Below are 13,667 nucleotides of genomic sequence, written 5' to 3'. Positions count from 1 at the left end.
AGCAATAGCTTGAGTAATGGTCCTCCTCAGGTAGGAGGTCTTAAAAGCTACGGTAATTCCTGGACCCATTGATTAAATCAAAGAGGTAGTATTTAGAGGGAGAAAAACCACTTTGATATTGGGGATAAAGATCACCAATAAAATGAGGATGTTCAGGAGCATGATCAACAATAAGCAAAATTGTAAATGGTGTATTATTTTCCAAACAGTATTTCTCCATGTTTCTGGCATAGCAATTCAGAAGGGCATATTGGGAGGGGATCAGGGTCATTCATGACTTCTTATTGCTCTTGTAGGACACTGGCAGTGCTTGTTTAGTGATATGCTTGAAGGTACTGGAGTTCTCACCATGCCAGATCACAAAGGGTTCAATATGTAGCCTGCAACATTGCCCCCAAGCAAAACTGTCCTTCTGTCCTTAAAAGCCTTGAAAGCTGGCATTGACTTGGCCTCCTTGTAGGTGAAAGTCCTTTCAGGAGGCAGCCATTTCCAGAATAGGGAAGTTTCAGCTACCCTGAATATTTGCTCTGGCAAATAGTTTTCCTCCCCGGTCAGCTTATCTAGAGTTTCCAAAAATTCTTTAGCTGCTTTCACATCAGCACTCACAGACTCACCATTCACTTTCACATTATGTAACAAATAATGATTCTTGAATCTTTAAAATCATCCAGAGCCAGCAGGAAATTGAACCCTGTAGTTGGGCCGAGCCTTTTCTTTCAACATTACAAGTTTTTTGCTTTGGCCATGATTGTCACGGTGCCGAGAGAGGGCTATGCTGTGTCTGGACTTCAATTCAGGTCATCAGAAGTTTCTCCATGTCTGATACAGGTCCTCCTCAACCTTTGGTCAGTCTCATTGTCTTCAATGAAGCCGATTCTTTAAAAAGTTTGTCACTATGTTCTTGTTCTTCAAGATTGCAGCTGTAGTGAAATGGGACAAGCCTGACTGGTGAGCAGTAACCATCTCAGATTTTCCAACTTTGTAGTCCTTAACCATATATAAATATTTTGTTATCAAATTTTAAGAGAAAGTTTTCTTAGAAACTTATAGAAGGGCCCTTGGAGCTTAGGAGAAAGGCAGAGGTAATGCATGGGAGGTAGGGGGGATGGGAGGGGTGAGGGGAAGGGAGAAAAGGCTCCTAAGTCCTTCATCTTGAGGGTTTTAAAGGCTGGGAGTTGAGGGGAGGCTCTCAATAGACTAATCAGCTTTATGCTGATGCACCAAAGTGAGACTTATTTCCCTAACTTCACCTGTCCTTGGGTGTGGTTGGTATAAATGGCACTCCTTGGTTTTGTGATCCGTCTTCCTGAGAGTTTAGCTGTTTATCCTCTGGTTGGGGAGAAGTGCAAACCACTTACTCTTAAGTGTCCTTGGCTAGGGGAGATGGGATTTTTGTGATTTCCTCCATGGCTGGCTGGAACCAGCTTGGCCATTTATTTGTGTGTCTCTGTTTCCCTATTCCACTGTCCTGGCTCACCAGTCTGTCTCACAACTCCCTAACCCTCATGGCCCCCTTAAACCAGATCCTGTTAGAGGCAGAGGGGCTCAGTCCCAAGATTTCTTTACAGGTTCCTAAGGACAAGACAATGGGAAATGAGGCAGGTAGGCATGGGGGTGCTGTGGCCAGATCCCCCTCCAGCACCTCCCACTGCCTTTCCCTGAGGCTGGTGGTGAGACAGCAAAGCCAGCCCCACCAGGAACTGGCCCGGGAGCAGGAGGAGTGGGATTGCACCTGCTGAGTCCCCCTCCCGAGGCTGCCAGAGTCAGAGGGGAGGCAGGGGAAGAGCCCCTTCCCGGAGCCCCTTCCACCTCATGTTCCTTCTCGCTGAACATGGAGCTCAAGTCAGAAGAGGGATCTGGCTTATGACACAGCCAATGTCAACAGAGTCCTGGCTGGGCCTGGGGGGGACAGGGACCCACCCTCTGCAGGTCCTGTCCGTGCTCCAGTTGGCACCGGGCCAGGCAGTCAGTCAGTCCAAGGGTCCCTGGCATGCCTGGAAGCCCTTCATAGCCTCAGAGTAGTCCTCGATCTGGATGGTCAGGGTGTGGAAGTTGAACTTCCCCTGTAGGCTGGCGCTGGCTGCCTTCAGCAAGGCCTGGGCATCTGTGTTCTGAGCAATGGCAATGTGGACAGACAGCACAGGCTGGGTCACAGTCAGGGCCCAGATATGAAGGCTGTGTAAGGCTTCTACCCCCTCCACCGACAGCAGCAGGTCCCGGACAGCTGTGAAGTCCACGCCCTTGGGGGTCCCTTCCATTAGCACCAGGATCACATCTCTCAGGATGGTCAGGGTGGTCCCCAGGACCAGGACGGAGATGAAGGTGCAGATGGGGTCTACGTACTTGTGCTCTGGCTTGAAGTATAAAATAAAGGCTGCCACCAGGACACCCACACTCTGCAGCAAGTCTCCGATCACATGGGTAAAGGCAGCTCGGACACTGGGGTTCTCCTGCTGCTGGATGGTGTCTTGGCTGTGCCCTTGGCCTTGGCCATGGCTGTGTCCGTGGCCAGACTGGTGAAGAGTTAATCCCATTATGATGTTCACAGCCACGGCACAGCCCGAGGTAATCAGCATCGTCTTCCCCTCGATCTCATAGTTCCCAGAGATTAGCCGCTCTATCGCCTGGTACATCAGCACCCCCGTCACCACCCAGATGGACAGCACAGAGAGCAGGGCTCCCAGGATCTCAGCTCACTGCCAGCCAAAGTTCATGGTCTTGGTGGCCGGCCAGGAAGACATCCAGAGAGAGAAGAGGCTGATGAGCATGCTGGCAATGTCACTGAGGAGATGGGCTACAATCAGTCATGATGGCCAAGCTATGTGCTAGGTACCCACTGACGATTTCCCCAGTCATGAACACCAGGCAGATGGCAGAGGCCAAGTACAGCTGCCGCTGGGCCTGCTCCTTCTTGGGGTCACTACCAGGACCCTTCTAGGAGTGGCAGTAGTGATTGTTATCTACGGGCAGCTCAATGGATGGCAAGTCCAGCTCAGGTCGTGACACGGAAATCCAGCCAGCCCCGTTCTGCCACAGAGACCCCATGTAAGACCGCGTTCCAGACCTGGCGTCCAGCAGGCGCTGCTTGTCCATGGTCTTCATCGCCCAGCGCTGGGGCAGGAGCCGCAGGCCGACTCCCCGGAGTGGGACCTAGAAGTTCGCCCTATGCTGCGCGGAGCGCGCTCACCTGCGGGGCGCGCTCACCTGCGGGGAGAGCTCACTGCAGGGAGAGCTCACTGCGGGGAGACCTCACTGCGGGGAGACCTCACCTGCGGGGAGAGCTCACCTGCGGGGAGAGCTCACCTGCGGGGAGACTTCACCTGCGGGGAGAGCTCACCTGCGGGGAGAGCTCACTGCGGGGAGAGCTCACTGCGGGGAGAGCTCACCTGCGGGGAGAGCTCACTGCGGGGAGAGCTCACTGCGGGGAGAGCTCACTGCGGGGAGAGCTCACTGCGGGGAGCGCTCACCTGCGGGGAGAGCTCACCTGTGGGGAGAGCTCACTGCGGGGAGAGCTCACCTGTGGGGAGACTTCACCTGTGGGGAGAGCTCACCTGCGGGGAGAGCTCACCTGTGGGGAGACTTCACCTGTGGGGAGAGCTCACCTGCGGGGAGAGCTCACCTGTGGGGAGAGCTCACCTGCGGGGAGACTTCACCTGCGGGGAGAGCTCACCTGCGGGGAGACTTCACCTGTGGGGAGAGCTCACTGCGGAGAGAGCTCACCTGTGGGGAGAGCTCACTGCGGGGAGAGCTCACCGCGGGGAGAGCTCACTGCGGGGAGAGCTCACCTGCAAGGAGTCTTCACCTGCGGGGAGAGCTCACCGCGGGGAGAGCTCACCTGCGGGGAGACTTCACCTGTGGGGAGAGCTCACCTGCAAGGAGTCTTCACCTGTGGGGAGAGCTCACCTGCGGGGAGAGCCCAGCCGGAGCTCGCGCAGCCCCCCGAGCGCCCAGTTCGCTCGCGCCCCGCCGCGCTGGGACCGTTCCGCCCCGCTCCGCTTCGCCCGGCTCCGCGCGCCGAGCACTTTATCTGGCCGCGCCGCCCCGTGTGAAGCGCCCGCCGTGCGTCATTGTGCAAAAGCCCTCGGGGAAGGGGGTGTGGGGCGGCCGGGTGCAAAGGATGCCCAGAAGATGCCGCCCCCTCCCCGCCCTCCCCGCTCGGCCCCCATCCCCGCGTCCCCGGGCCCGGGGAGCCCACGCCCCTCTCGATAAAAGTCTCTGCTGAGTTGGGGCAGCGTGCCGGCTGCTCCGCTCCCTTAACCATATTAATATCATTTCCAGTTCAAGTATAGCTTGGCCTTTTTAAAAAATTGTTTTGTTAATTCTCATCTGAGGCCCCCCCCCGCCCCCCCATTAATTTTTAGAAAGAGTCAGAGAGTAACATCAATGTGAGAGACGACGATTGGTTGCCTTCAGCACATGCCCTAACCAGGGCTGGGGATCCAGCCTGCAATCAAGGTATGTGACCTTGACCAAAATTGAACTGCAACCCATCAGTCTTGGAGCCAAAACTCTATCCACTGAGCCAAACAAGCTAGGGCACTTGGCTTGGCCTTTAATCGGCAACAATTGCAGTTGCTTTTGTATGTTTAGGGATCATGAGGAACAAAAATACACAAGATTAAATCAAACTCAAGAGAAAATGATAAAATCAAGAGATGTAAACAAGAGATGAGACAAACTTTCTAAGTCACATGTGTCAAACACAAGGCCCGCGGGCCAAATCCGTCCCGCCAGGCCTTGCAATGTGGCCCGCACCGCGCTGTCATCACTGCACTCCGCTGCGTTTCCATCACAATGACAGTTTATGACTGTTCAGTAAACCATTCGGCCCGCGATTTAGGCTGGATTTTAGATTTTGGCCCCTTCTCTGATTGAGTTCGACACTCCTATTCTAAGTAGAAAGGGTACACTCTAAAATAATAAAACGAATGTAAATACACAAACCAGTAACATAGTTGTTTATCAAGTATTATGCACTTTCCATAACTGTATGTACTATACTTTTGTACAACTGCAAGTTTGTTTATACCACATCACCACAAACCAGTGAGTAATGTAGTGCATCATGCAAAGTGACTAAGTGGTAGGAATTTTTCAGCTCCATTGGGACCACCGTAGTGTTTGTGGTCCATAGCTGTCATTATGTGGCACATGACCCTACTTGTGAAATGAATGAATAAATGAATGAAGTCATTCATTGAAAGAGAACATTTAATGAAATTCTGAACAGAGACAGAAAGATGGCTAGACACTTCATTTTTTTAAGTGAAAATTTTGTTTTATGATGACAGAAAATATTTATGGTTAAAAATTTAGAAAAACTAAAGGAACAAAGAGGAAATAGAGAGCAAAATTATCTCTGGAGATTCTCTTTTTAGCACTTTATGATAGTAATAACGTTTAAAAAAATAGAAATGTCATTAAATGTCTGTCAATAAGGAGTTGGTAAATACATCATGGACAATGAGTCATTAAGCAAGAAAAAAAGTTACATGGAATCACTGCCTGCCCCACCCATGACAAGCACTGGCCCAGAAGGCTGCCACAGAAACACTGTGGCGCATGGGCCCTGATCCCCTCTGCTGGGCCTCAGGGATAAATTTGGCTACAGACAAGGGGAAAAAAGAAAGAAAAAAAGTTACATGGCAGATTAATATCATAGTGTGAAACTAACATATGTGCAAATTCAAATATTCATGAAAAAAATGGAAAAACTATTCACATAACTTTTAGTGGTATGTTTTTGCAGGAAGAGAGATCTATGGGGACTTTTAACTTGATGTCTATATTAGTTTGTTTTTTTCTAAGAATGAACTGTGCTGTTTTTGTATTCTGAAGGGAAAATTATATATATATATATATATATATATATATATATATATATATATATATATATATATAATATAGGCTTAAGTGACCATTAAGACTAGTCAACAGAACGACTGGTTGACTGGTTGACTGGTTGCTATGACATGCACTGACTACCAGGAGGCAGTACTCAATGCAGGAGCTGCCCCTAGTGGTCAGTGTGCTCCCAAAGCCAACCTTCTGCGGCCAGCCAACCTCCTATGGTCCCTACCCCTGCTGGCTGGCCCGATCAGCCCCGATTGACAGCCACGCTGAGGGACGCTACCCATGCATGAATACGTGCACCAGGCCTCTAGTCAACTATAAAGATTTAAAAATGAAGATACACACCTGTAGATTCGTTTCAGAGAGGCAACTGCTATTAACCTTTTAGAGTAAACATTATATTTGTACACATGTAAACTATTTGTGTTTCTTCCAGCATTAGGGTTTGAAGATCTATTGCTGAAAATACACACCTATTTATTGAGCAGTTTCTTTAGTAGTTGCAAAGAAACTTTTATAGCCTCAGTTAGCTCACAGACTATAGAGAATAAATATGCATATATAACAATACTCGAGGAAAACTGAGTATTGACTTGAGAAAGGAAAAACAAGGTGGTGATTCCACTGTGTATATCAGGGAACAATACTCAAGAAGATCAGCATTCAGGATGAGGGTGATTTGGATCATTGGAGAGGACAGAGTGGAGGGAGAAAATTGTGTTTGGGAAGAACAGCAGAAGTAGAGGCTCAGTGATGGGAAAGGACTGGATAGCTTTGAGAATGGGAGATGGCTCCAGATGGGTTGAAACACAGGACACATACTGGAGAAGTATGTTTTACTATCATAAAACACTGGGCCAGAGGGTAGATGGAGGCCTGTCTACTGAGTCTTTTGAGCCAGAGTAAGGAGTTTAGAAGGTACCTTGTTCAATAGGAAGATCTTGAAGATTTCAAATAGAAAAGGTGTGCTCAGTTTTCTCTGTTGCTCTGAGATGAGGACCTGGAGGTTCCAATGCAAAGGTTGGATTATTTGGGTTTTACTAACTTGGCTGCTTTGGAGGCAGCTGCTCAAGCTCCAGCTGGGCTATCTTTGCCATCTTGTACGCCTGTGCTAGCGCTCTGCCCTACCTGTTTACGGTTATTTGCCAGAAACATATGAAATGCGTAGCACGAGTCCAGCTGGCCCATAGTCAGGAAGAACACCGTGTACCTGGCATTGGAGAAGATTATTTATTTAAAAAAAAAAGGGGGGGGGGAGGAAGGAAGGCAGAGAGAAGATGGGCCCTCTTGATGTGCTGGCATTACTGGCTCCTGCCTCACTTCTCTGACCTGGGTGCCTCTGCAGGTAAAAAGCCTTGTGGCAGCCTCAGAACTCCTCCTGCTTCAGAAGGGACAGGAACACACTTGCAGGCACATTACACCTATATCCAGGTATCTTTCTAGGCAGAACCTTTGTGTCCAGGTATTTATGGGGTCAAGAGGGCCTGCCTTGGCCTCCCTGCTCCTTTACCTGCTGCCCAATCTCGTCTACTTAGAGAAGGAAGGCTCTGTCCGCCTGCAAATTCCAACTGATTTGACTTGGACACTCAATACCCTGCACAGAAATGGCTTTCCCTTCCCCCATGGAATGAATCTGCCTCCACTCTTGACCCTCCAATCTATGCTCCACACACAGCCAGTGATCTTTTTAAAATTATTGCTTATACTAGAGGCCTGATGCATGAAATTAGTGTAAGAGTAGGCCTTCCTTCCCCTGGCTGCTGGCACCAGCTTCCCTCCTGCCACCAGCAGGCACCCAGGACCTGGGCTTCCCTTGCAGCTCCACTTCATCTGGAAGGTCATCCTGAAGGACATCTGGTCTAATTAGCATATTATGCTTTTATTATTATAGATCATGCCCTTTTTCTGCTTAAAACCCATAAGGAACTTTCCTCTGCTCTTGGAAAAACATTCTAAGCCATGATTTGGCTCCTGCTATCTTTCCATTCTTTTCCTTTTACATCTCCTCCTCTTCAACTCATTATGCTTCTCCAGTTTCTGAGGGACTGTGAGTTCTTCCACTTTGTGACTTTTTGCTGATACCTTCCTTAATTAAGATAGTTCTCCCCACACCTCTTCAACTGGTTGGCTCTTACAGGTCTTGGCTTAAACTTCACCTCCTCCGAGAGGTTTTTCCTGTCCCCCTGTAGCTCTTATCCTAATGCATAATTATGAATTTACTCCTTTTATTTATTTTCCAACTCCACTTCCAGCTTGTGAAACTCCATCAATGTAGGGATCATACCTATTTTATTTACCCCTATCTCCCTAGCACCAAGCATGGTGCCATTGTAGGCACTAAATTGATACTTGTCCAATGAGTGGGTGAGTGAATTAATAAGTAAATGGGACTCTGTTTTCTCAGTGAATGGACTGATCTTCTAGAAAGTATAGAATCCATTTGACTTTGAGTCACTGCATGCAGGCTGGCATCCCCTGATGTTCAGGGTCCTGAACCATTGCAGACTGGCCCAGGGCCTCCTTAGTCTGGTCCCTTTTTGCTTACATGTAACTTCTAGCTTCTTGGCCCTGGCTGCTACAGTGCCTGGAGTATGAGGGTCTCCACCACCCATGTCCTACAGCTTGGTCCCAGCATGCCATGGACCTTATGCTCTTTCTGTTTAGACAGGTCTACAGTGAACTTTTCCAATAAAGGGCATCTGTTGAATTGAGAATGACTTATTTCACACAGTGAGAGCAGTAGGAATATAGTCCCCTTGTGTAATACTTTAACTTCCAACGACTCCAGACTAGTGGGAAGTGAGGCTGGGGTGGAAGGGTTTGGGGATGGCTGGTGAAAAAAACAATACAGCTCAGCTGTCAGACTGTCCCTAACCACTGAGAGAGGTGGCTCCAAACTCCAGCCACCAGAATCAGTTAATCCATACTCACAGTAACTAGGATTATCCTTTCCCAGGATAACTAGCAGTTGACCCCATTTACACAACACTTTTATTCAGAGTTGTGGCTTTCAGCCTGTTATGACTCACTGTGCACCTGTGAGCACATTAAAGACTTAATTTCCCCATCACTCTAGGGGGTGGATCTAGAAGCACCTAGCTCTGACTCAGTGATAGTCCACCTGGGCCCATGTGCAAGTCCTGAGTCTGGTCCTTGCTAACTTCCTTTTATGATTAAAGAAAATTATCTGGTTAAGCCCAGAAAATGTCTTTTAAAACATACACACAAACATATTAATTTGCTCCTAGTAGCTGCATTGCATAACAATGCACAGTTATAATATTTCTTTAGGACAGTGTTTCTCAAACTTTCATATGCATCAGAATCATCTGGATATTTTGTTAAAATACAGATGAAGACACCCTCCCACCCTCCAGAGTTTCTAATTTAATAGGACTGGGGTAGGGCTGAAGAGTTTGCATTTCTAACAAGTTCCAAGGTGATAGTGATGCAGTTGAACTTGGGACCAACATTGAGAACAACTGTCTTAGGACATCCAAAAATACTGGTATTAATTAGGGTTGTATTTCCAGCAGGACAGATATCAACCTTGGACCACAGCTTCCCTGGGACTTCATTGGGGCCCACCATCCTATCTCAGTTCAGGCAAGGAGAGAACAAAGTAGCTCTCCTAGTGGGTGTGGTCCTGAAGCCAGGTGCAGGGCTGGCCTTCTTCCCTGCATCACTGTTTCCCCACAGTACATCACCAGCTTGTTGAGCCTTGGGAGAGAGCACAGGAAATTGGACTTTGTTGGGTTCAGAGGTATATTCTGGGGAGAAAGCAAGACAAGGCTGAATAGAAAAATACGTTAGAGCCCTGGCAGAAATAATGGGTGCCACTGTGCCTCATTTCCCTGAAGAGCTCTGAAAATTCATTCACTAATTCATCTTAGATATGCAGTGAGTGACTACTGAGTGCCAAGAGCTGTGCAAGGCACAGGGATCCATATCAGTGAATAAGATAAGGCAGGGCCCTGTTTTCCTGGAGCTATCAGCCAAGTGGATTAATGAGTCCCTTCTAATGGCTGTGTAAGCCCCTAAATCCCATTATGAAATATATTTCTGCATTTATTTTATTTATTTTTTTTGGTCTAAAAACTTTATGTTTCATACCCTAAACCCTGACTGAGAGAAGGTAGGGATGTATAGGACAAGATGGCCTCCACAGTGGTTCCCTACTCTCAGTTTCTATGACTGCATGATATTGTCCCACAGCAGAAAAAGTACTCCGCAAAAACTGAGTGTTTTTACTGGGAGAAGAGGGAGCTGGAAGGAGCAAGAGGTGTCCCAGCTCCCATCTCACTGCCCTCTCCCCCTCCCCCGGCTCTGTCTCCAGGCCCTGTCATAGTGGTTCTTCAAGATCCATTGTTCTTTCTTGTTCCCTTGGCACTGACACCGATTCTAGATTCAATTGTACTCAGGGTTCCAGAACAGGAGGCCTGACCTTATCTTGGGGGTGTTCTGGGGACAAATGATAAAGAACGAACATTTCCTCCTTTCACTGCCTTGTGAGCTCTTAAGGGAAAAGCTACTCGTGAAATGGATAAAGTTGTGACAAAAAAACCCATGGCTGCCAACAGCAGACTCAGACCCTGCCCTGCACAGGATTTGAGGAGAAATGCTGGATGTAAGTGCTGCCTGCAGGAGTCTTAACACCCACTCCTCTTTTAACCCTCTCAACAACTCTAAGCAGTAGGGCTTATTCTCACTATTTTACCTGTGGCTCAGAGACGGGAGAGCTTTGCCCAAGGTCACCTATGGGAGTAGCACATTTGGGATGGGAACGAATATGTTTCTCTGAGGTCTTAACCACAGGTTGTCCTGAAAACCCAGAAGCTATTAAGTTCAACATTGCCTTTCCTCCTATAAAATGCTTGAATTTTTCTTACTACAAACAACGTTCCAACACTTTTAGAGATAAACCTCAAGCAGACTGGCCCTTAAACCTTCAAGATTCGACCATGCTCATGCCCCCTTGTCCCCCAATATTCCCTGGTACAATGTGAGAGGTTGATCAAGAGGATTTCTCCTTTGTTCATTCATTTTGCAAACCTTACTGAGATCCTTGTGCCCAGGCTCTGTGCTAATTTTGGGAGGATACAGAAGTAAATGAGGCCTGGCCATTGATCTCAGGTTGCTCACAGTCTAGATTATTCCATGCTAGAGTTAGTTGTCTTTTTACTGAACAATTATCATATGCCAGGCATTGTTTTAAGTGCTTTGCATGGATTATCTCAATTGATTACTTTTTTAAAATTAAAAAAATGTTATTTTTTTATGATTTCAGAAAGGAGGAGAGAGGGAAGCATCAATAATGATAATTTATCAGCTGCCTCCTACATGCCCCCCACTAGGGATCAAGCCCTCAACCCAAGCACCCTAACTGGTATCCTCCTGGTTCATAGGTTAATACTCAACCACTGAGCCATACCAGCTGGGCTCAACTGATTCTTAACCGTTTGAGATAGGTGTTATTAATTATCTCCATTTACAGAGGAGAAAATGGAAAATAAGACAGGTCCACTAACTTGTCCCAGGTTACATAGCTAGAAAGTGATAGAGCTGGGATTTGAGCTCAATTCTGACTCACTCTAAAACCAGTGCTCATTTCTACAATGTTCTACTGAACCGGGTTAATGTCAAACCTGGATTCTTTGATTTTGCTGGTGAAAGTTTGATCTACTTTCTTGAGTGGAGACAGAAAATACTTTATGTTCTTGCTAGCAACATCATTACCCCAAGGACTAGCTCAGATGCCACCTCTACCACAAGCCTTCCCTCTTGTCATTGTCTAGGAAGAACACCTTCCTCTTCTGAACCCTCCAGAACACCTGACTTCCTGGTGCCGTTCCTTAGGGAATTTTAGTTATGTGTGTACATCTCTTCCTCCCTAGGCTGACCCTTGGAATCCAGGACTTAATGGTGCCTCCTGTTCATTGCTATGGCCTCAAAATGTTCAAGTATTCGGTAATGGAATGAATGCACTCCTAAAGAGCTCCATTTAAGATTCAAAGCAATGACTTCAGGGAGCATTATCTTTGTCACTAACACAACTTCCTGCACCTCTCTTTACCTGTTTGTCCAGAATAGAGGAGAGCCTAGATTTATCTCGAGTTACTGGAAAAAAGAAGGAAAAAACTCCCATAACAGTGTCCAAGTACAAAATGTCAGGCCTAGGAGCTCTTGGGAGGAAAGGACATTTACAAGATCCCACCAGCCTCCCCCAGGCAGCAGAAGCCCAGGTGGAGGAGTTGCTGGCCCTTCCTGGGGGCATCTGGGGCATTCCTTGGGGTGCACCATCCAGGGTGGAGGTTCCCCAACTCTAAGTAGGAAGATACTCTGCTCTTCAGCTCCATGCCCTGTGTAGATGAGGGGTTGGGAGTGGCCATGGCTTTGGCAGGAACAACTTTGGCACGAGGAGCTGCTAGACACAGCTTGCAGCTTCTTGAGCCTTAATGGCTCAGGAGTTAAAATACAGTCCACCTCCCTCACCTGGAGTGACACAAGCTCTGTTCCTTAAAAAGAATAAATGGCCAAAAACATAAATGGGTGGAAATATGGGCTTCTCCACCCACACGGACTCCTCACAGTTGCTCTAACATCTGTTCTCTTCCCTCTTCCTTCTTGCCACAAATATTGATTGAGTATCCTTATAATGACCCTCTGCTGGGTGCTGGGGACCCACTGGTGGCAGGCAGTGCAGACCCCTGCCCTCCAGGAGCTTGGCTGGAAGCCAAGAATATTATTTAGAGTTTTCTAAACATAGGTAAAAAATTTCAACTGTGATAATTGCTCTGAAGGAGAATGAAAAGAGGCTTGCATGGGTATAGCAAAAGCAGTTACTCTTGTGAAGGGGGCCAGCAAAAGTTTTCCTCCAGGAAGAGGGAAGCTTCCTGAATGGCCATGTTTGCTTCACCTTCTTGTCTAACTAAATGTGGTTCCCTCTTTTAGGGTCACTGCTTCCTCTGCAGACCTCTAAGAGGGGGCTGCTTTCCCCCATACTTCTCATACCACATGGCTAGAACCCTGGCTCCTTGTTGCTTTACTCCCTCCCCTCTAAAAATGCTGGCTCCTTTGGCACCCTGTCTCTTTTTCCCTCCCTCTGCCATTTCACTACAATTATTGACGATGACTTCAGCCACCATAAATGAGTCATCTGTACTCCAGCCTCTTATACCCTTGATCACTTTTGCTTCCAAATCATTTATCCTCCACCCTACCCGAGTCACCCATTTCCATCATCAAACCCTAGACCTTGCCATTACACCAAATGGCAGCACCTTCAATCTCTATTTCATGCATCCCATTCTCTGGGTGGCTCATCAACTCCTATTGGTCCACCTCACACCTACTAGTTGGCCAACTCAAAGCAGAGGCCCCAGTTAAACCAAGCCTGAACTTCTAACCCACAGGGACTGGGAGACAATAAACACATGCCATTTTAAGCCATTAAGTTTGTAGCAATTTATTACACTGCAATATAAACCTAATATAATCACCCATCTTTTTAATATGGTGCCTATAATAGTTTGTTTTTTTTCCACAATAGCATCTTATATTTTTTGAAAACTCAGACACAGTTTATTTACATATTAAACAGGTACCACTCTGTACCTTTATATGGAAAATTGTGACCACTAGGGTCTCAGGAGAAGGCCTCATAGGAGAACCCCAATTCTCACTCTTGTTACCAAGAGTGACCTTGAACAAAAATCTTTGTCTCTCTGAGGCTCAGTTTCCCATGCGTAAAAGGAATGGGTTACAGCAGATCATCTCAAAGAAACTCTAAAGTGTGAGATACAATGATTCTCTGG

At 47.3% G+C, this 13,667-nt stretch overlaps 1 protein-coding gene and 1 non-coding gene across 2 annotated transcripts; one reads left to right on the top strand and one right to left on the bottom strand.

Moving 5' to 3' along the window:
• Window positions 1-1,820: 1,820 nt before the first annotated feature.
• On the bottom strand, window positions 1,821-3,664 carry LOC118710730 (zinc transporter 2-like). Its single transcript, XM_045576588.1, is given in 3 exon segments — window positions 1,821-2,798; window positions 2,800-3,187; window positions 3,637-3,664. Coding segments are annotated over 2 exon segments (1,131 nt in total). The 5' UTR covers window positions 3,103-3,187; window positions 3,637-3,664; the 3' UTR covers window positions 1,821-1,970.
• Window positions 3,665-5,483: 1,819 nt separating this feature from the next.
• Window positions 5,484-5,617, top strand: LOC118711947. Its single transcript, XR_004985896.1, has one exon. It is a non-coding gene; the product is annotated as a small nucleolar RNA SNORA5 (small nucleolar RNA).
• The last annotated feature ends 8,050 nt before the right edge of the window (window positions 5,618-13,667 follow it).

This window comes from Pipistrellus kuhlii, unplaced genomic scaffold (genome assembly GCF_014108245.1).
Source record: "Pipistrellus kuhlii isolate mPipKuh1 unplaced genomic scaffold, mPipKuh1.p scaffold_m20_p_8, whole genome shotgun sequence".
In the NCBI taxonomy this organism is placed as follows: Eukaryota; Metazoa; Chordata; class Mammalia; order Chiroptera; family Vespertilionidae; genus Pipistrellus; species Pipistrellus kuhlii.
This window is presented reverse-complemented; position numbering and strand designations above follow the sequence as displayed.